The sequence below is a fragment of the Hesperophylax consimilis genome, chromosome 11 (genome assembly GCF_061612785.1).
Source record: "Hesperophylax consimilis isolate HC1 chromosome 11, BYU_Hcon_1.0, whole genome shotgun sequence".
NCBI lineage: Eukaryota > Metazoa > Arthropoda > Insecta > Trichoptera > Limnephilidae > Hesperophylax > Hesperophylax consimilis.
In genome coordinates this window covers 18,071,285-18,095,013 of record NC_142846.1, presented here as the reverse complement: position 1 = coordinate 18,095,013, position 23,729 = coordinate 18,071,285, and the positions used below count along the sequence as shown (strand labels likewise).

Here is a 23,729-nt window from a genome sequence, read left to right as displayed (position 1 = left end):
TGTAAATTAATTTAATTTATTTCCAAATGAACATAAATCTTTTAAAAGAAATATTCGATGTGGACACAAAATATAGTAAAAAAGAGGAAAAACATTCTTAATGGCCTATAATTAATAAAATATAGTTTAAAATGGTGTAAATTGTGGAAAATCTTGGATATACTGTTTTACTGAATCTTATACATTTCCTATCCCCTTAACATACGAGTATTATAGACTCTCGTGAAGGTAAACATGTTCAATTATAATTTGAAATATATTGTTATTTTGTAAATATAAATAATTATACTGTATTTTATAAAATATATTAAAAAAATATATTTCGCCAACTTAAAACATGTTTTCTATTTTATGTTTTTTTGGCCTTCAACGATATTTAACTGAATTTCATGCGATAAATCGTCTTTTGCACTTTTCCGATGTGTGAAATTGTTTAGTCTATTATCCATTTGTTTTTTCTTCATTGTATATAGTTTGTAAGTTTTCCCGTTCTACTTCCTATTCTATATCTATTCCGTTCATTTTTTGAAAAATCTCATCTTTGACATTTTTTGACACTATTATCCGTTTTTCGCCAATTTTCTGGATTGTTCTTTGCGATTTTTTACCAATTTAAACTTACCGTTTACCATTTTTACGTATTTTTCAGCACTTTTACTGAATTTTTTTTTTCACTGTGTACTTTGATTGAGTCTGTTCACGAACTTTCATTATTGTGAACATTTCGCCGATATTGGGTTTCTCTTGCATGAAAACCTATTTTCGATGCTTTTAATATGTTAATTTAGCTGTGCTCAAGAAAATATCACCAAGTTTTACAAATTTTAACATTTTTCAATTTTTCCTACTGAATTTCGTCATTTTTTGCTAATCTTACCTTTATTAAATTATTTAACCATGTTTTCGCTAGGTTTCAACGAATTTTACCATTTTTTCACATGTTTTACTTGTTTTAACTTGTATTGTGAGTGTTCTAGCTTTAAACACATTTTACCATGTATACTATGTTTGGCAGTCTTTTAGACAGCGTACCGTTTATCAACAAATTCCTAATTTTTTGCCATGCTTTGTCATCTTTAACCACATTTGACAATTTTTCACAATACTGGTCGTGTTTTTCCATGTTTAAGCGTATTTACTCTTTTTCTACCATTTTTCTTAGTTTTCTTTATAAAATTTTCCCAAACGTCTAATGGTTAACCTGTTCCTCATTTTTCGTCTTGTTTTTGTCATTTTAAACCATAATTTACCAACGTTGTAAAACACATGCAAATATGGTTTAACATAGTAAGATACTAATATATATCTTTAAAAACAGTAAATGGTGGAAAAACATAGCGAAGGTTCATAAATGACATTTAATCAATTGATGATGTGATGAATCATTATTTAACATGGGAAATACGGTATAAAAAAATGAAACAGGTCCAGCGTAGAAAAATACTGTGAAGAATGAAAACATGTGCTAAAATAATCTTAAACACGGTAAAAATTCTAAAATGGGATAAAATAGGGTAAAACATACAAATGTATGCTAGAAGACGGAAAAATGTGGTAAAACATACAAATATGTGGTGGAAGACGGTAAAATGTGGTAAAACATACAAATATGTGGTGGAAGACAGTAAAATGTAGTAAAACTTACAAATGTATGCTGGAAGAGAGTAAAATATGGTAAAACATACAAATGTTGGGTGGAAGACGGTAAAATGTGGTAAAACATACAAATATGTGGTGGAAGACAATAAAATGTGGTAAAACATACAAATGTATGGTGGGAGACCGTAAAATATGGTAAAACATACAAATGTTGGGTGGAAGACAATAAAATGTGGTAAAGCATATAAATATGTGGTGGAAGGCAGTAAAATGTGGTAAAACATACAAATGTATGGTGGGAGACCGTAAAATATGGTAAAACATACAAATGTTGGGTGGAAGACAATAAAATGTGGTAAAACATACAAATATGTGGTGGAAGACAGTAAAATGTGGTAAAACATACAAATGTATGGTGGAAGACGGTAAAGTGTGGTAAAACATACAAATATATGGTGGAAGACAGTGAAATATGGTAAAACCTTGAAAATCTGATTAAATTATGGCTAAAAAGGCCTCATCCGCAATCAACTCATCAAAATGATAGAATACCGTAAAAATATTCCGATTAATTAATTTATGCTCGTAAAATATGGTACAATATCATTAAAAACCGTTTAATGTAGTCAAATGTATGGCAGAAGTCTCTAAAAGAGCAAACAGCATGCTAAACCTTTAAAAACATTGTCAAATATTGTAAAAAATCATTAAAAACCGTAAAAACTAGTCTAATATATGACGGAAGACGTTTTACATGATGAAAATGACCTTAAAAAACAAAAAATGTGGAAAATATCACAAAAACCAGTAAAATATATGGTAAAACATGATTGATCTTTGAAAAGCATTGTGAAATATGGTAAACCATCATTAAAAATCGTAAAACATCGTAAAATATGATAAAACCATGAAAAACATAGAAAAATGTGGTAAAACGTCTCTTAAATCAGTTAAACGTAGTAAAAAGACGATAAAACATCAAATAACATAATTAAAACTTGAGAAACACAGTGAAATATTGTTAAATACAATTAAAAACCATAAATTAAAGTCAAGTTTATGGTGACAGACGATAAATCATCGTACTACGTGATAAGACCTTGCAAAACATAGTAAAAACACATCGAAAGAGTCTAATGTAATGCAATTTTTTTTCTATATGCAATGGTTTAGGACCCTTGTTGTTAAGTGGGGTATGATTATTCACCAAGAGATGTTCTGCGAATTTTGAGGATGTGTTTTTATTAACAGAGGATGCCGTTGAAGTAGGTGTTATAGCAGGTTGAGGGTCTACTTCCGATTTGCCCTTTCTAATCTAATGCAATTTTTTCTCACAGAGAGCTCGTGGGACACAGTCTCCGTGAGGGCGGTGACTGCGTACTTGCTGGGGGAGTAGATACCGGCGTTAAAGCCCTGGTGGCGAGGGATCTGGTGGCCCACAATGCTGAAACACACACATAACATGTATTTATTCATATGTTCCTTACAATAATTTCTGAACAATAAGTACAAATTAATCTTTTTTCAAATATTTTAATGTTTATAAATAATTTTTTATGCATAGCACAAAGGATGACAAGCCTGAAACACCCGTATTGTATAAATTGAAAAAATAAATGCCGCTGACGGGAATTGAACCCGCAGCTTTCTGATTGTCGGTCAGATTCTCTACCATTGCGCTACGTCGCGTCGGTTTATTCTAAACCCGCCAAATAATTCAATGTGTACACGTATGTTTCATTCAACATTTATTGCTTATTTGATTTGTCACCTGAAAAATAACCGAGATTTTCAGTGATGAATGCGTGTCTTTTATTCTCGAGATGTTTTTGCGAACGTTGACGAAGCACTATTATTTATTCAATTATTTTAGAAATGTGTCTTAGTGGAGTAAATGAATTGCGGTACCCCAACTAATCAATGTGCTACACCTATATGAAATACTAAGTACATTTTAAAACTGGAATGCACTGCTGGCAATCTTTAAATCTGAATCTGATACAGAACCTCTTGCTTCAAAGTGAAGTATGCTTCATCATTTCTTCCTTAATCTTTTAACATTGTGAATTATTTTTATTGATGAGTATGATAATAAGTCGAAAGTTGAACCTGTTGATATTGATTATCTGACCATCATCTCCTCGAGTCCTCATGCTCTTCAGGGCCTCCCGAGTAGCGATGCTCAGCGCTATCACATTCATGTTCAACACCGTCGTCCAATCTGATGTCTTTCCATCTAGAATCAAACAACAGACATTATGTAAACTGAAGAGAGACAATACTTTCAATGTCTGACATTTCAGCTTATGAGATTGGTTCCGAAAACACCTAGTCAGCAATAAGAATTTTAAAACTGTACTTCAAACTCAAGAATGGTTTTCTCTTTAAATGCGTCCGCAGATAAATCCACAAATAAATTAACAACTATAATTTTATCTGGAAGCGAGTCCCCAGCTTAATAAGCATTGCACTCATACTTTTTTATCACACATTTAATTTTTTATTATTTTATTTTAATTAAATTAGCCCACATCAACTTTCCCACTGTTCTGATGGCAGTATGCTATACTAGCGCGTCTTAGCAGCGAGCCTTCGTCGGGTTGGTTTCCTTTATAATAATAATTGTCATAACTGCCTTGTTGGTTTCAGACCTTAAATAATTTTACACTTATATAATAATTATATTTATTCCGGACTGTGGGGAGGTTGGTGCGATCCCAAACATACCATAGAGAGCATAAATATATATGTAAAGAAAAATATAATTTTCTTTAATTCAAGGCAATGCCGAGCTTGTCTTGTCATTGTGGCAGTGTGTGTCGTGGACTGTCACTAGCTGGATGTGCGCCACAGTACCTACACAGTCGACTCGATATTTCGTAATCTATGGTTTAAGACATAGTAAATGTAATCTATGGGTTGTGACAAGGCAGATTGATGGGAATAATTTCAATAATTTGTAATTGCTATCGTGATTGTGATTAAGGAATTGACATAACAATTAATAACATTAAATGTCGTTTCTTTCCTTACAGGTAATGTTTTGTTACTGAATGCTTTTCTTTATGTAAATCTTATGAGATTAACACAATAAACCTCTTCTTTCCTTACAGAGAAACTCAACTGTATATTATATTATATTATATTATATTCAACAAGGAGTGAAATTTATAATGTTTTTACAGTATTTACATTTTTGAAATCACTAGATACCCTTAAAATAAATCCCAGCATTTTCAAAGCTTTATTGGTAATTATTTCAATATGCTTGATAAAGTTAAGTTTCGTGTCAAACCAAATGCCTAAGGTATATGACGAACCGAATTTTTTTAAATAGGACCAAACGGATGACTGGGGAGATTCATTCATCCAGACCGCTTTTTGTTTTTCAAAACGCGTTTCGCTTCTGCCTGGACGCGTTTCACAGAAAGGTAATTTTCGAAAGACATACATTTACGGAAAATGGAAAATGCTTCTCTTCTGGATTTAACGACACTAGTGCATTCTTCATCCCACAGTGGGGTGGTTTGTTTTATCTTAATGTTAACATTACGTTTTTTAAGTGTTAATTCTGCAGCTTTTACTATCATGTTAGGAAATAATTCACATTGTAAACTAGTGTTGACAAGGGAAGACTTAGATGCTTGAACAATGGAGTCTAATTCTGAAGAAAAATTTCTCCAATTCGCGTCTTTCGTTGTAAATTTAAAACTATTGTTTATCGAAAAGGAATGCGTGGAAGATAGATGGTGGAAGGTAATTATTATAGGAAAATGGTCACTGGAAAGGGGATTTTTAAGAATATTCCGAGAACATATGGGAATCACCGAAGATGAGCAAAAAGATAAATCGACTCCACTTTTCCGATGTTGAGGGGCAGTAAAACGAGTTGGAGATCCGTCATTAAGAATACATAAATAATATGTATCCATAAAATCTAATAGATTATGGCCAGAACGGTTTGTTAACTCACTGCCCCAAGAAGGAGAATGAGCATTGAAGTCCCCAAGTATCATTTACGGGGGACGAATCTAGGATATAAATGTTGACCATTCGTTTTCAACAAAAATTGTAAAGGGAGGGATATATATTAATAGTTATGTAATATCAGATACAACAGCTTCTACTTTCTGAAAATTATTGGAGAGAGTGTGGAAAATAATTTGTTTAAAAGGGATAGAATTATGTATAATAAAAGCAGTGCCACCTTTGCCATCCAGTCTATCATGTCTTAGACAGTGATATCCAGGAATTTTAAATTGGTATGAGGGTTTTAACCAGGTTTCGGAGATGGCAGCAACTGAAATATTATGTTCATCAAGTAACTGTACAAGATCAATTTGCGAATAGACTTCTACTATTCCATTGAAGTATTTTGCTCAGTTGCGGATACATCGGGAAGGCTAGAGAGTAAAGATTTCATATATTCGGCAGCTCTGGACGGTACTTTATTGTTATTTGAAAGGATCGTAATTAATAGGGTAATTAAAGTTTGAATAAAAAAAGAATTTTCAATCATGACCTTAGGGAAGATATCGGAAGTGGAAAAGTTTTTTAAGGCAGTCCCATTGGGAGCCTGGGATTTATTATTCCCCTTCGGGTTAAGTAAAAGATCATTATGTAGTTTTTTATCGAAAGAAGGAATAAATTTTGGATTAGATTTTATCGGTTTGAAAATTGTTTCTTTGTGGGAAGGTGAAAGAAGGGATTTAGGGGAAGAAAAATGAAAAAGAGAAGCGTTAGTCGTTATCTCTGCAATAGATTTTTTTGTGGGAGGGAATAATTGAGAGGCCTGAAAGTAGGAAATGTTGTCTGCAGCCATTGTCTGTTTGATATTTCTCTGTCTAGATAACTCTGGACAGGCCACACTAACAGCAGTTTGGTTGCCCTTACAATTAATACAAATAGGGTTATTCCTTGTATTTTGACACTGTTTAAAGGGATGATCCTCTCCGCAATGGAAACAATAAGGAGGGGAACGACAAATAGGTTTAATTTCCAAAACGGCAACAGTTGAAACATTGGATAGTCGGGAATCTGTATATTTCAACGGTAAGAGCGTTATAATAAATAAAAAGGTTTCTATATAGTGGTGCCGGTGGAAGTATCCTTGAAATTCAAACGACGTGCTTTTAAAACTTTTGGAGTTAATTGAGAGTCATTAAGAGCGTCTACTATTACTGTTTCTGATAGATCGGTTGGGATTCCTCTTACTCTGCCTATTCTGGTTAAATTAAAAGTAATTCTATGGATAGTTTGTATCGACCTTCCGGTTTTATTGATCCATTTATAATACCAAGGTTATTGAGTTTTGAGCTAAAAATAAATTTACCAAAATCCAGGGGATGAATTATTTTCCCCTGTTCAGTCCTTTGGACATTGACAGTAAATGGAGCTGAAGATGAAATAGAATACATAAGCTCAATAGCTTTTGCTTCTCGAGGAATGGTATCATTATAACTTCCATGAGAAATTGGGGCTTCGTTTGATTGTGAAAGAGATTTAATTTTAGGAGGTACATTAAGGCAAAGCGGTGGTCGTCGTTTTCGGGAGGAATGGTTACAGAAGTCTGAATATCATCAGAATCGTAGTCGTCTACAATATAAGAAATGGACTCAGGGTCCGGAGGTCGATTTTTGTCCTCCGCCATTTCAACAAATTACAAAAAAAAATCAAACAATAGTTATTTATTGTTTTTGTGTTTAATTCGTAGAACTCCATTTAATTTTTTTTTATTATAAATTTAATTTAGATTAAATTTGATAATATTATTATTAAGTTCTGCAAGTGTTTTAGTTTTTTATTATTGTGACAGCTGTTTCGGCTTACAAGGCAATTTTCAAACTGTGGTTAGTCCACATTGAGACGACGTATTTATACTATTTCAAATGTAAATTTTGAAGGTGCAAACATTGATTTATTACTGGTTAAACCGATGACATGATCTATTGTTGGTTAAACCAATCTATATTTTCCCCTCAGTAAATGGTAATGAGTTCTTAATTATTTACTAATGACTTAATTGCTATGAATTATTTGGGTGCATTATACTGCTTGGGTTTTGTGAAAATACTGAGAAGTGGTGAGTAAATTATTTTCCGTACTTTATTAATTAGTGTTAAATTTGGGTCATTCGTTCGTTTATTGATTTCTAATTGTTCAAGTAAATTTAATCTAATGCCCTTTTTTTCTATATGCAATGGTTTAGGACCCTTGTTGTTAAGTGGGGTATGATTATTCACCAAGAGAAGTTCTGCGAATTTTGAGGATGTTCGGATGGTCTAAATTAAATTTATAATAAAAAAAAAACAAACAATACTTATTATTTAAGAAATAATAAATGATAGAAATAATACCAGCAACTGCGTCGTAAACCAATAAAACAAACAAAAATAATGAATAAGAAAAGGTAACAAAAAATAAAACGTATCTGTACGCCACGCCGTCAGCAAGCCGTCAAACACAGAGCACTGGATGAAAACACAACTCTAGCGTATATCTCTCAACATCGTGAATCAATCGTCAAGCTATTTCCCGATGGCGCCCGTGCTACCTAACCGTGGAGCTACCTTCCGCATAATCCTAACATTAGAAAACACATTGCAAGGCATAGTCAACTTCGTGGTGGGAAGAAAATGTTTGGCAATCCTAAAAGACGGTCTATAGGCTATCTTACACGAAACGTTTTACAATGTCTTTCAATATGTCTTTATGTTTCCTACTACTTTGCGATGTGTTTTTACTATGTTTTTCAAGTGTTATCACATAATACGATAATTTACCGTCTGTCGCCATATATTTGACAAATTTTTCTGGTTTCAAATGGTATTTGACCATATTTTACTGTGTTTCTAAAGTCTTAATTATGTTATATGATGTTTTACCGTCTTTTTACTACGTTTAACTGATTAAAGAGATGTTTTTCCATATTTTTCTATGTTTTTCATGGTTTTATCATATTTTACGATGTTTAACGGTTTTTAATGATGGTTTAGCATATTTCACAATGCTTTTCAAGGATCAATCATGTTTTATCATATACTTTACTGGTTTTTAGTGATATTTTCCAAATTTTAGTTTTTCAAGGTCATTTTCATCATGTTAAACGTCTTCCGTCATATATTTGACTATTTTTTAAGGTTTTTAATGATTTTTTACAATATTTGACTATGTTTTTAGAGGTTCAGTATGCTGTTTGCTGTTTTAGAGTCTTATGCCATACATTTGACTACATGAAATGGTTTAAAATGATATTGTACCATATTTTAAGACCATGAATTAATTAATCGGAATATTTTTACTGTATTCTATCATTTTGATGAGTCGATTGCGGACGAGGCCTTTTTTACCATAATTTAATCAGATTTTCAAGGATTTACCATTATTAACCGTCTTCCACCATATATTTGTATGTTTTACCATATTTAACCGTCTTCCACCATATATTTGTATGTTTTAACACATTTTACCGTCTTCCACCATACATTTGTATGTTTTACCATATTTAACCGTCTTCCACCATATATTTGTATGTTTTAACACATTTTACCGTCTTCCACCCTACATTTGTATGTCTTACCACATTTTACCGTCTTCCACCATATATTTGTATGATTTACCAAATTTCACCGTCTTCCACCACATATTTGTATGTTTTACCACATTTTACCGTCTTCCACCCTACGTTTGTATGTCTTACCACATTTTACCGTCTTCCACCATACATTTGTATGTTTTACCAAATTTTACCGTCTTCCACCCTACATTTGTATGTCTTACCACATTTTAACGTCTTCCTCCATACATTTGTATGTTTTACCACATTTTACCGTCTTCTACCAAACATTTGTATGTTTTACCACATTTTACCGTCTTCTACCATACATTTGTATGTTTTACCTCATTTTACCGTCTTCCACCATACATTTGAATGTTTTAATACAATTTACTGTCTTCTACCATACATTTGTATGTTTTACCAAATTTTACCGTCTTCCACCCTACATTTGTATGTCTTACCATATTTTACCGTCTTCCTCCATACATTTGTATGTTTTACCACATTTTACCGTCTTCTACCATACATTTGTATGTTTGTCACATTTTACCGTCTTCCACCAAACATTTGTATGTTTTACCACATTTTACCGTCTTCTACCATACATTTGTATGTTTTACCACATTTTACCGTCTTCCACCATACATTCGAAAGTTTTAATACAATTTACCGTCTTCTACCATACATTTGCATGTTTTACCACATTTAACCGTCTTCTACCATACATTTGAATGTTTGACCACATTTTAACGTCCTCAACCATATATTTGAATGTTTTACGGAAAAATACGGTAAAAATAGTGAAAATAGGTTTCACATAGTTAAACCTTGTGAAGAATGAAAACACGTGCCAAAATATTGTTTAACAGAGTAAAAATGCTTAAATGGGGTAAAAGAAGGTAAAACACAGAAACTTGTGGTGACGGACGGAAACAGACGGTGAAATATGGAAAAAAATGGTCTAAAAAAAATAAATTTAAAAAAAATGTTGTACACTGTACTTCAAATACTCAAAAACGTAAAATACTGTCTGATCGAACATTTCGGATGTCCGAAAGGACATTTTTAGTGTCCGATCGGACATTTCTAGTGTACGATAGGACATTTAAATGTCCCATCGGACATTTCAATGTCCCATCGGACATTTCAATGTCCCATCGGACACTTCTAGTGTCCCATCTGACATTTCTTGTGTCCTATCGGACATTTTTTGTGTCCGATCGGACATTTCAATGTCCCATCGGACATTTGTAGTGTCCCATCGGACTTTTTTGTGTCTGATCGGACATTTCTAGTGTCCGATAGGACATTTCCTTGTCCGATAGGACATATCTGGTGTCCGATCGGACATTTAAATGTCCCATCGGACATTTCTAGTGTCCGATAGGACATTTCTAGTGTCTGATAGGACATTTCTATGTCCGATAGGACGTTTCTAGTGTCCGATCGGACATTTCAATATCCCATCGGACATTTCTAGTGTCCCATCGGACATTTCTAGTGTCCGTTAGGACATTTCTATGTCCGATAGGACATTTCTAGCTATCATTTTTTTGAGTTTATATCGGCTTATAAGTATAAGTTTTTTTTATGGTACAATATCATACAAAACCGTTTAATGTAGTCAAATGTATGGTAGAAGACTCTTAAACAGCAAACAGCATGCTAAACCTTTAAAAACATAGTCAAATATTGTAAAAAATCATTGAAAACCGTAAAAACTAGTCAAATATATGATGGAAGATGAAAACTTTCTGAAAATGACCTTGAAAAACTCAAATTTGGAAAATATAACTAAAAACCACTAAAGTATACGGTAAAACATGATTGAACCTCTAAAAACATTGTGAAATATTACCATATTTCACAATTTTGGATGGTTTACCACCATCATTAAAAACCGTAAGAAATAGAGAAAAAAGGTCAAAAATAAAAATAAAAACACTGTGAAGAATGATAAATTGTGCCAAAATAATTCAAAACACGGTAAAAATTCTAAAATTGGATAAAATAGGTAAAACAGAGAAAATTATGGTGGAAGACGGTAAAATGTGGTAAAACATTCAAATGTATGGTGGAAGACGGTAAAATGTGGTTAAACAAACAAATAAATGGTAGAAGACGGTAAAATGTGGTAAAACATACAAATGTATGGTGGAAGACGGTAAAATGTTGTAAAACATACAAATGTTTGGTGGAAGACGGTAAATATCGTTAAACACACAAATGTATGGTGGAAGATTTGATTCAATTGATTCAATTGAACTTTGTCCATTTAGACATTGATACAATTGAACTTTGAACAATAGAATCAGGTACAACTACACCAAAAACAGGATTAAGAAGTCGGGTACAACTGAATACTCCGTGGTTTGATTCCAAATTAAAAAAAATTAATCAAAGAACGAAACCAGATTCACAAGCAGTGGAAACAAGACCCTGGTACAATGATTGATACAATTGAACTTTGTCCATTTGGACATTGATCCAATTGAACTTTGTCCATTTGGACATTCATCCATTGGAACTTTGTCCATTTGGACATTGATACAATTGAACTTTGTCCATTTGGACATTGATACAATTGAATTTTGTCCATTTGGACATGGATACAATTGAACTTTGTCCATTTGGACATTGATACAAATGAACTTTGTCCATTTAGACATTGATCAAATTGAACTTTGTCCCTTTGGACATTGATACAATTGAATTCTGTCCATTTGGACATTCATTCATTGGAACTTTGTCCATTTGGACATTCATTCATTGGAACTTTGTCCATTTGGACATTCATCCATTGAAACTTTGTCCATTTGGACATTGATCCAATTGAACTTTGTCCATTTGGACATTGATTTAATTGAACTTTGTCCATTTGGACATTGATACAATTGAACTTTGTCCATTTGGACATTGATACAATTGAATTTTGTCCATTTGGACATTCATTCATTGGAACTTTGACCATTTGGACATTCATTCATTGGAACTATGTCCATTTGGACATTCATCCATTGAAACTTTGTCCATTTGGACATTGATCCAATTGAACTTTGTCCATTTGGACATTGAAACATTTGAACTTTGTTCATTTGGACATTGATACAATTGAATTTTGTCCATTTGGACATTGAAACAATTGAACTTTGTCCATTTGGACATTGATTTAATTGAACTTTGTCCATTTGGACATTGATACAATTGAACTTTGTACATTTGGACATTGATACAATTGAACTTTGTCCATTTGGACATTGATACAATTGAACTTTGTCCATTTGGACATTGATACAATTGAATTTTGTCCATTTGGACATTCATTCATTGGAACTTTGTCCATTTGGACATTGATACAATTGAACTTTGTCCATTTGGACATTCATTCATTGGAACTTTGTCCATTTGGACATTGATACAATTGAATTTTGTCCATTTGGACATTGATATAATTGAACTTTGTCCATTTAAACATTGATACAATTGAATTTTGTCCATTTGGACATTGATATAATTGAACTTTGTCCATTTGGACATTGATACAATTGAATTTTGTCCATTTGGACATTGATATAATTGAATTTTGTCCATTTGGACATTGATATAATTGAACTTTGTCCATTTGGACATTGATACAATTGAACTTTGTCCATTTAGACCTTCATTCATTGGAACTTTGTCCATTTGGACATTGATACAATTGAACTTTGTCCATTTGGACATTGATACAATTGAACTTTGTCTATTTGGACATTGATACAATTGAACTTTGTCCATTTGGACATTGATTCAATTGAATTTTGTCCATTTGGACATTGATATAATTGAACTTTGTCCATTTGGACATTGATACAATTGAATTTTGTCCATTTGGACATTCATTCATTGGAACTTTGTCCATTTGGACATTGATACAAATGAACTTTGTCCATTTGGACATTGATACAATTGAAATTTGTCCATTTGGACATTGATACAATTGAACTTTGTCCATTTGGACATTGATACAATTGAACTTTGTCCATTTGGACATTCATCCATTGGAACTTTGTCCATTTGGACATTGATACAATTGAACTTTGTCCATTTGGACATTGATACAATTGAATTTTGTCCATTTGGACATTGATACAATTGAACTTTGTCCATTTGGACATTGATACAAATGAACTTTGTCCATTTGGACATTGATAAAATTGAACTTTGTCCCTTTGGACATTGATACAATTGAATTTTGTCCATTTGGACATTCATTCATTGGAACTTTGTCCATTTGGACATGCATTCATTGGAACTTTGTCCATTTGGACATTCATCCATTGAAACTTTGTCCATTTGGACATTGATCCGATTGAATTTTGTCCATTTGGACATTGATATAATTGAATTTTGTCCATTTTGGACATTGATATAATTGAACTTTGTCCATTTGGACATTGATTTAATTGAACTTTTTCCATTTGGACATTGATTAAATTGATTTTTGTCCATTTGGACATTGAAACAATTGAAATTTGTCCATTTGGACATTGATACAATTGAACTTTGTCCATTTAGACCTTCATTCATTGGAACTTTGTCCATTTGGACATTGATACAATTGAACTTTGTCCATTTGGACATTGATACAATTGAACTTTGTCCATTTGGACATTGATACAATTGAATTTTGTCCATTTGGACATTGATATAATTGAACTTTGTCCATTTGGACATTGATACAATTGAATTTTGTCCATTAAGACCTTCATTCATTGGAACTTTGTCCATTTGGACATTGATACAATTGAACTTTGTCCATTTGGACATTGATACAATTGAACTTTGTCCATTTGGACATTGATACAATTAAACTTTGTCGATTTGGACATTGATACAATTGAACTTTGTCCATTTGGACATTCATCCATTGGAACTTTGTCCATTTGGACATTGATACAATTGAACTTTGTCCATTTGGACATTGATACAATTGAACTTTGTCCATTTGGACATTGATACAATTGAACTTTGTCCATTTGGACATTCATCCATTTGAACTTTATCCATTCGGACATTGATCCATTTGAACTTTGTCCATTTGGACATTGATACAATTGAACTTTGTCCATTTGGACATTGATACAATTGAAATTTGTCCATTTGGACATTGATACAATTGAACCTTGTCCATTTGGACATTGATCCAATTGAACTTTGTCCATTTGGACATTGATACAATTGAACTTTGTCCATTTGGACATTGATACAATTGAATTTTGTCCATTTGGACATTGATACAATTGAACTTTGTCCATTTGGACATTGATTTAATTGAACTTTGTCCATTTGGACATTGATACAATTGAACTTTGTCCATTTGGACATTGATACAATTGAACTTTGTCCATTTGGACATTGATACAATTGAACTTTGTCCATTTGGACATTGATACAATTGAATTTTGTCCATTTGGACATTGATATAATTGAACTTTGTCCATTTGGACATTGATACAATTGAATTTTGTCCATTTGGACATTGATATAATTGAATTTTGTCCATTTGGACATTGATATAATTGAACTTTGTCCATTTGGACATTGAAACAATTGAACTTTGTCCATTTAGACCTTCATTCATTGGAACTTTGTCCATTTGGACATTGATACAATTGAACTTTGTCCATTTGGACATTGATACAATTGAACTTTGTCTATTTGGACATTGATACAATTGAATTTTGTCCATTTGGACATTGATACAATTGAACTTTGTCCATTTGGACATTGATACAATTGAATTTTGTCCATTTGGACATTGATATAATTGAACTTTGTCCATTTGGACATTGATACAATTGAATTTTGTCCTTTGGACATTGATACAATTGAACTTTGTCCATTTGGACATTGATTAAATTGATTTTTGTCCATTTGGACATTGAAACAATTGAAATTTGTCCATTTGGACATTGATACAATTGAATTTTGTCCATTTGGACATTGATATAATTGAACTTTGTCCATTTGGACATTGATTAAATTGATTTTTGTCCATTTGGACATTGATACAATTGAACTTTGTCCATTTGGACATTGATACAATTGAACTTTGTCCATTTGGACATTGATACAATTGAACTTTGTCCATTTAGACCTTCATTCATTGGAACTTTGTCCATTTGGACATTGATACAATTGAACTTTGTCCATTTGGACATTGATACAATTGAACTTTGTCCATTTGGACATTGATACAATTGAATTTTGTCCATTTGGACATTGATATAATTGAACTTTGTCCATTTGGACATTGATACAATTGAATTTTGTCCATTAAGACCTTCATTCATTGGAACTTTGTCCATTTGGACATTGATACAATTGAACTTTGTCCATTTGGACATTGATACAATTGAATTTTGTCCATTTGGTCATTGATATAATTGAACTTTGTCCATTTGGACATTGATACAATTGAATTTTGTCCATTTGGACATTGATATAATTGAATTTTGTCCATTTGGACATTGATATAATTGAACTTTGTCCATTTGGACATTGAAACAATTGAACTTTGTCCATTTAGACCTTCATTCATTGGAACTTTGTCCATTTGGACATTGATACAATTGAACTTTGTCCATTTGGACATTGATACAATTGAATTTTGTCTATTTGGACATTGATACAATTGAATTTTGTCCATTTGGACATTGATACAATTGAACTTTGTCCATTTGGACATTGATACAATTGAATTTTGTCCATTTGGACATTGATATAATTGAACTTTGTCCATTTGGACATTGATACAATTGAATTTTGTCCTTTGGACATTGATACAATTGAACTTTGTCCATTTGGACATTGATTAAATTGATTTTTGTCCATTTGGACATTGATACAATTGAACTTTGTCCATTTGGACATTGATACAATTGAATTTTGTCCATTTGGACATTGATATAATTGAACTTTGTCCATTTGGACATTGATACAATTGAATTTTGTCCATTTGGACATTGATACAATTGAACTTTGTCCAGTTGGACATTGATACAATTGAATTTTGTCCATTTGGACATTGATATAATTGAACTTTGTCCATTTGGACATTGATACAATTGAATTTTGTCCATTAAGACCTTCATTCATTGGAACTTTGTCCATTTGGACATTGATACAATTGAACTTTGTCCATTTGGACATTGATACAATTGAACTTTGTCCATTTGGACATTGATACAATTGAACTTTGTCCATTTAAACCTTCATTCATTGGAACTTTGTCCATTTGGACATTGATACAATTGAACTTTGTCCATTTGGACATTGATACAATTGAATTTTGTCCATTTGGACATTGATATAATTGAACTTTGTCCATTTGGACATTGATACAATTGAATTTTGTCCATTTGGACATTGATACAATTGAACTTTGTCCAGTTGGACATTGATACAATTGAATTTTGTCCATTTGGACATTGATATAATTGAACTTTGTCCATTTGGACATTGATACAATTGAATTTTGTCCATTAAGACCTTCATTCATTGGAACTTTGTCCATTTGGACATTGATACAATTGAACTTTGTCCATTTGGACATTGATACAATTGAACTTTGTCCATTTGGACATTGATACAATTGAACTTTGTCCATTTAAACCTTCATTCATTGGAACTTTGTCCATTTGGACATTGATACAATTGAACTTTGTCCATTTGGACATTGATACAATTGAATTTTGTCCATTTGGACATTCATTCATTGGAACTTTGACCATTTTGACATTCATTCATTAGAACTTTGTCCATTTGGACATTCATCCATTGAAACTTTGTCCATTTGGACTTTGATCCAATTGAACTTTGTCCATTTGGACATTGATACAATTGAATTTTGTCCATTTGGACATTGATACAATTGAATTTTGTCCATTTGGACATTGATACAATTGAACTTTGTCCATTTGGAGATTGATTTAATTGAACTTTGTCCATTTGGACATTGATACAATTGAACTTTGTCCATTTGGACATTGATACAATTGAACTTTGTCCGTTTGGACATTGATACAATTGAACTTTGTCCATTTAGACCTTCATTCATTGGAACTTTGTCCATTTGGACATTGATACAATTGAACTTTTTCCATTTGGACATTGATACAATTGAACTTTGTCCATTTGGACATTGATACAATTGAACTTTGTCCATTTGGACATTGATACAATTGAACTTTGTCCATTTAGACCTTCATTCATTGGAACTTTGTCCATTTGGACAATTGAATTTTGTCCATTTGGACATTGATACAATTGAACTTTGTCCATTTGGAGATTGATACAATTGAACTTTGTCCATTTGGAGATTGATTTAATTGAACTTTGTCCATTTGGACATTGATACAATTGAACTTTGTCCATTTGGACATTGATACAATTGAACTTTGTCCGTTTGGACATTGATACAATTGAATTTTGTCTATTTAGACCTTCATTCATTGGAACTTTGTCCATTTGGACATTGATACAATTGAACTTTGTCCATTTAGACCTTCATTCATTGGAACTTTGTCCATTTGGACATTGATACAATTGAACTTTGTCCATTTGGACATTGATACAATTGAACTTTGTCCATTTGATTCATCTTATCGTTTAATAAGAAAGTCATGGTCAATCGTGTCAAATGCAGCACTCATGTCCAAGACTGAAAGAAGTGCCAGTTTACCCGACTCAATGGCAGTAGTTATGTCCGACAAAACACGTAGTAACCCGGTTTCTGTGGAGTGGAACCGTCTATATGCAGATTGGTATTTAGTTAATAATTCATTTGAATTTAAGTGACATATGACCTGTGAGGCAGCGATTTTTTCTAATATTTTTGATATAAAAGGCAGATTTGAAACGGGTCGGTAATTTGAAAGATCTTCAGCGTCCAGTTGTGGTTTTTTTAATAATGGAGTTACGATTAGCTGATTTAAGGGATTTTGGAAAGTCACCCGTGCTAAGTGACTTATTGAAAAGATGAACTAAAAAGGGAGCAATTTCATTGCAACACTTTTTCAGTAGCCACGTTGGAATAGGGTCGAGCGAACACTGCTTGTTCGGTGAAGTAAGAATTAATTTCCTTACTTCTTCTAGGGATGTAGGTTTGAAGGCAGAAAGGTTTTCTCTATTGCATTTAGTAAAATACGGTGGTGGAGCGTAGGTTGTTAGGGCTCGTATTGACTCAATTTTGTCAAGGAAAAACTTGGAGAAGATTTCCGGAGCTATGTCGATTGTATTTGGTGCATGGACATCAGCAATGACTGTCTTAACCGAGTTCCAAAGACTACGTGGATTTTGACGCTCTGAAGTGATCCTATTTGTCCAATATTCAGACCTTTTTGAACGGATTAAGATCATGTACTCTTTTTGAGCCTGTATCCAATCGTTCCGTGATGTAACCCCCGAGTGTCTGTAGGACCTCTCCAATTTACGCATCAATCTCTTCTGGCTCCGACATTCTTCGTCAAACCAGGCATCAGATTTTCGTAGACGCCGAGTTTTTGTAGAAATTGGAGCATATGTATTTAAAAGGGTTGAAAGGATGGTGTTATTAATCTGCTGCTAGTTTGGTTGGCGACTCTGTTTCCCATGCGCCATGTGTACAGAGCGGAGAAGCTGACAGGAAGTCGTCAAAGTTAAAACCGCGCCATGCTCTTGATGTGATAGTAACGTAAGGAATTTTCGGTGGGTTAAAATCGATTTCTGCGCGAATAAGTCGATGGTCTGATAGATCTACATCCACACTATCCGCTACCAGAAACGGACCGCTTGACTTTGAGATAAAAATGTCCAAAGTTCCGCCAGCATCGTGAGTTGGGGAATTAACCCATTGACGGCATCCGAAGCAGTCAGGGTCCAAATAGACACTTTCACTATTAAGTCTGAGTAGTGTGGCCCGGTCATATCCGACATTGTTTACATCATAGCCCAAAGGATACCCTCATAAATCACTTACACGCACTTGAAACTGTTCACTAGTCTATCACCGTGCACATGTGGTAAGCATTTAAAACCGACGACCGATGTTTTGCCTTTCACTGTGCACTTTTTGGATAACGTGGCAGATTTGAACTAAAAATATGTAAAACTTTATATTAAAACTTGAATTAAGCCCGAAGGGGCTACAGAAAAAGTATTTTACTTTTATACACGTAAACTAAAACTTAATTCGGTTATTTTATGCTAAATTTACACCTGGAAAATTGAGGACTTCCCAGGATTTCAAAAATAAACTCGGAGCGCTTCCAAAAAGCAGCCGGCAGCCTCGAAGAGCGCCCGAGAACCCTTGAAATCTTAAAGTCACAGCCAGGCGCACTTTGGCAGGTATTGACATTCTCCAGTTTGTGTCTTCTGTAGCTGTCTCCAGTTGCCAGAAATCTTAAAGTCACAGCCAGGCGCACTTTGGCAGGTATTGACATTCTCCAGTTTGTGTCTTCTTTTGAAATGGAAGGTCCTATTTTGTTTAATAAATATTCGAAATCAGTGAATGACATTCGACAGAAGTTTCAACAGAATTCTCCAAAGGGTTCTGCTAGCAGTTCTGAAAAGTTTTGCTCCATGGTTTCCCTGTAAATATTTTAACAGATTTTTTAGTTCCGAGGCAAATAACACTGACCCATTAAACAACAATTTTGGGAGGTATTCTGTTATGAAAATAATTACTTTGATTTTATAAATAATTATTTTCGTAAGTAAAGTTAGTAATGTTTCATATTACCCCGGGTAGATTGCAGTCAGTTAATGGTAATTGACTGGCTATTAACAGTTGCACTTTTTCTCCGGGAATAGTTTAAGATTTGAACTCCAGAGGGTTATTGGTCGTTCGGGTCACTTTTTGGGAACGCGCCGACAGGGCACGGCACGTTACCGACTGGTCACCAAAATGTGGATTTTTATTAATAAAGTGATACGGATCGGTGTGCTAATTAAAGTATCATGTGATCGTTAAGTTTACAGCCGGTCGAGGAGCGACCGCGCTGATTTAATTGTTTTATCGGGAAATTCAGGTTCAGAATTCCGGTTATAATGGCGGGCGGTGATACCGTCTTTGTAACATTCATATCCGCGGGATATTTAAGTCATCCGACCATGTTCGAGCTACACAGCGGAGGAATAAACGTCACATCGCATTACCGTATCTTTGTTTCCGCTTATTTGTAGAATTTGGGGATTCCACCGACCTCATGTCGAGGGTCCACGCGCACACCAGCCAGAGGGAGGAAAGAGCTACAAGACCAGACGCTGATGTCATGAGGAGGGAGATGGAGGGCTCCTCAGGCCCGGGGAGTCTCCATCCCGTTTTCCAGGAACCCGAATCGTCGCATCGAGTGATCTTAGGTACTAGATAGATAGCTCAGGTGTAGAATTGGTCCACAGGTCCACAAAACAAAAAAAAACCCACGCGAATACCTTTCTTTCCCGCACATGTACATAAAAGACAAAGCTAGTAGAAATAAATAAGTTTTTACAGAAAACCATAAAACTAAACAAGTTATAAACCAAGAAAACGAAAAGAGAAAACCAATTCGCAGATTGGTGTTGCACAACCGTTATTATTATCAATATTTACATGAGGATTGTACCTTCACTTTTATATCTCTAATATGAGATTCGCAAACACTTACTCACTTATCGAGAGACAATCTCTCTGAGACACCAGTGAGTATGGAGAACTCAAGCTCCCACTTTATTCTTTGAAGAAGAAAATAAAAACACATATATATTTTCAACAGAAAATAAATAAAATAACTACCTAAACTCTCTTTCTCTGCCTATGTTTATATAAAATAAATTTACCATTCTAAGACAAAAACTTGAAACAATAGAACTTAACAAAATAAAAAAATAAAATCCACTAAATCTCTAAGAGATCTTCACAAAATCAAATACAAAATTGATGTAAAAAAAAAATGTTCAGAGCAGGGTTTACATAACGTAATGCCAAGAATTTTAGATGAGGTTTTACAATCAGAAGATAAACCTGTCTATCGTGGTTGAATCAGGGTTTACATATTTTAAAAAATACCTATTCCTCAAAAATTTAGCTCAGGTTTTATGAAAACACAAATAAATACTTGTCTATCGAAAGTTGGTTAGATTAGGATTACTTTTTCAAAATACCTAGCATATTCTCTTCGAATGAACATTGCTTGCTCAAGAAATATGACTATGGAAGTAACCTAGATGGCATTCTAACAAAAAATTCACTTACCACGTAAGCAAAGAGTCGAAATTTCTTGGACAAACAAAATATAATTGGTGTTCAACTATGTGCTTTAGATAATTGACACAGGTTACGAGGTGTACGAGCACAATTCAAGAGATCGACACTTGTAGTACAAAATTTACAGCATAACACTGGTACTAGCAATGAGATACTTATGCATATATTACTTATAACTAACCAAATTGTACTTATGACTAACAAAACTGTACAAAGACACACTCTTACGTAGCAGAGGTAAAGTGATAATATCCAGACGGAATTATTTAATAGGTAAGCACGCCAAGCAGTATGTACTTCCCTTTGTTTGAAACAACACAATTGAGAATTTCCTTAAGAAACTAAGACTTAAAAATATATATATTAAACTAAATATATTTAACCATAAAACTAGTACATTGAACAACTAAAATAGAAATTATATAATCTTGTGTATGAAAAATTGCTCAATTCTTTCACACACAAAAAAAAATAAGAATCCTTCTTTCCAAGTCCCCTGGAGACTCTTTGGATACTAATAAAACTTCGATACTTGACAAAAGTATAAGAAAACTCCAATGAACTTGTGAAAGAAGGGTTCAGACCAAAGGATAATGACAACCAAACTTATAACCATAATGTTGACGGAACGTACCAATGTGTGTGTGTGCGCGTGTGTGTGCGCGTGTGTGTGCGCGTGTGCGTCGCACTAATAAGCTCACAACAGTAAGAAGACGAATCGTCTCATTTAAAATGAAAATTACTCAAAACGTAAATAAGAATAAATCTCAGTAAAGTTTAAGTGATAATAAAGAATTAAGATCTAAACTAAATTAATGGGCGCCACTGATCACACGGATCAGAGGAAACGACATTCATTACAAACGACGTCTCCTAAAAAAAATTCATTAGAATTTGGGAAAAAAAAAAATATATATATATATAAATATATATTTATAGAAATTAAAAAGTCCTTTTAAGGACTACTTTACGCGGGTAAACCGAGAACATTATTCTACATATATATATATATATATATATATGAGATAGTAAGAATGAGGAAATTTTGTGAAATTCTAGTCACAACCTCTTGAGGGTACCAAGCCTCAAAAGCAAGTCACTAGAAAAACACTGACGAAACAAACGGAATAGTATGCAGGGTTGGTAGTCCCGCACACCATCACGTTGATTTCATCTACTTATAAAGTGTAAAAAAAATATATATTTAATCAATCCGAACAATATCCTTTACATGAAAATTTTCTACAATTTTACCGTTCATATCAGCTAGTGTAGAACCAAATTAGAGACTTTAGCTTTAACAACATTGCGAACGAATCTAGGGGCCAATTTGTGAGAGAAATAATTCGGTCCACTGGATTGAACGAAATTCTTCCTCCAAACTACGTCGCCTACTTCATAATTAACCGTCTTACGGCGCAAATTGTAGTGTTGGGCATTTTTCTTAAAAGCTTGTAGCAAAGCGTTAGAAACTTGTTCATAAATAGGAACCAAATCTTCCAACTTTTTAGCAAATTCGTTCCTAGATTGCTGCAACGTAGTGTCTACGACACCAGAAGATAAGTTATTTTTATGAAAGTTACCATCAATGATCTGTTCCCTACCATGCATAAGGAAGAAGGGCGTGAAACCTGTTGCAAAATTAATCATATTATTGAGAGCTGATTGAATTTGAGGCAGATATCTGGACCAATTACGCTGGTCAGATTCGGTTAAAATAGACAAAGCAGTTCCAATAGTTTGGTTAAAGCGTTCCACAACATTATTTTGGGGGGTGTAATAGGCATTATAAAAAGGCGGAGGTACATTATACTCTGCTAACAATTGTTTAAAGTCTTTTGAAATAAATTGTTTCCCGTTGTCGCAGACGCATGTTTGCGGCACTCCGTGCATAAGGAATATGTATTGTTCAATGTTTTTAACAATGCTTTTAGTAGTTGCATTTCTAAGTGGAAAAATCCAGGTATATTTAGAAAAAACATCAACAACCGTCAAAATGTACATGAATCCTGCATAGCTACGCGAAAGAGGACCGACAAGGTCAATAGACAGCATTTGCATAGGTCTTGTGACTATTTTCGGGTTGGTAGAAATGCCTGCCGGCGGAGCAGTATTAATTTTATGTGCCTTACACGTTTTACATCTATTAACAAAAATTTTGACGTCATTATACAACCCTGGCCAAAAATAATGAAGTTGAACCTTTTTGTAAGTTCTAAAAACTCCTGGATGACAGGAAATATCCGACTCATGTTCTTTAGAGCGAACAGCGCTACGGTCCTCGAAAGGAACAACAAGCTTCCA

At 33.5% G+C, this 23,729-nt stretch overlaps 1 protein-coding gene across 1 annotated transcript in view; it reads right to left on the bottom strand.

Annotated features, from left to right (window-relative positions):
* LOC149419880 (uncharacterized) overlaps positions 1-19,620 on the bottom strand; it is an 88,126-nt gene extending 68,506 nt beyond the window's left edge. Inside the window, exons 1-3 of the mRNA XM_089637562.1 lie at positions 19,395-19,620; positions 3,709-3,835; positions 2,935-3,043 (exon numbers count right to left, since the gene is read on the bottom strand). Of these exons, the coding sequence (XP_089493688.1) occupies positions 2,935-3,043; positions 3,709-3,835; positions 19,395-19,620 (462 nt within the window). The remainder of the gene's footprint in view (positions 1-2,934; positions 3,044-3,708; positions 3,836-19,394) is intronic.
* Between the last annotated feature and the right edge of the window lie 4,109 nt (positions 19,621-23,729).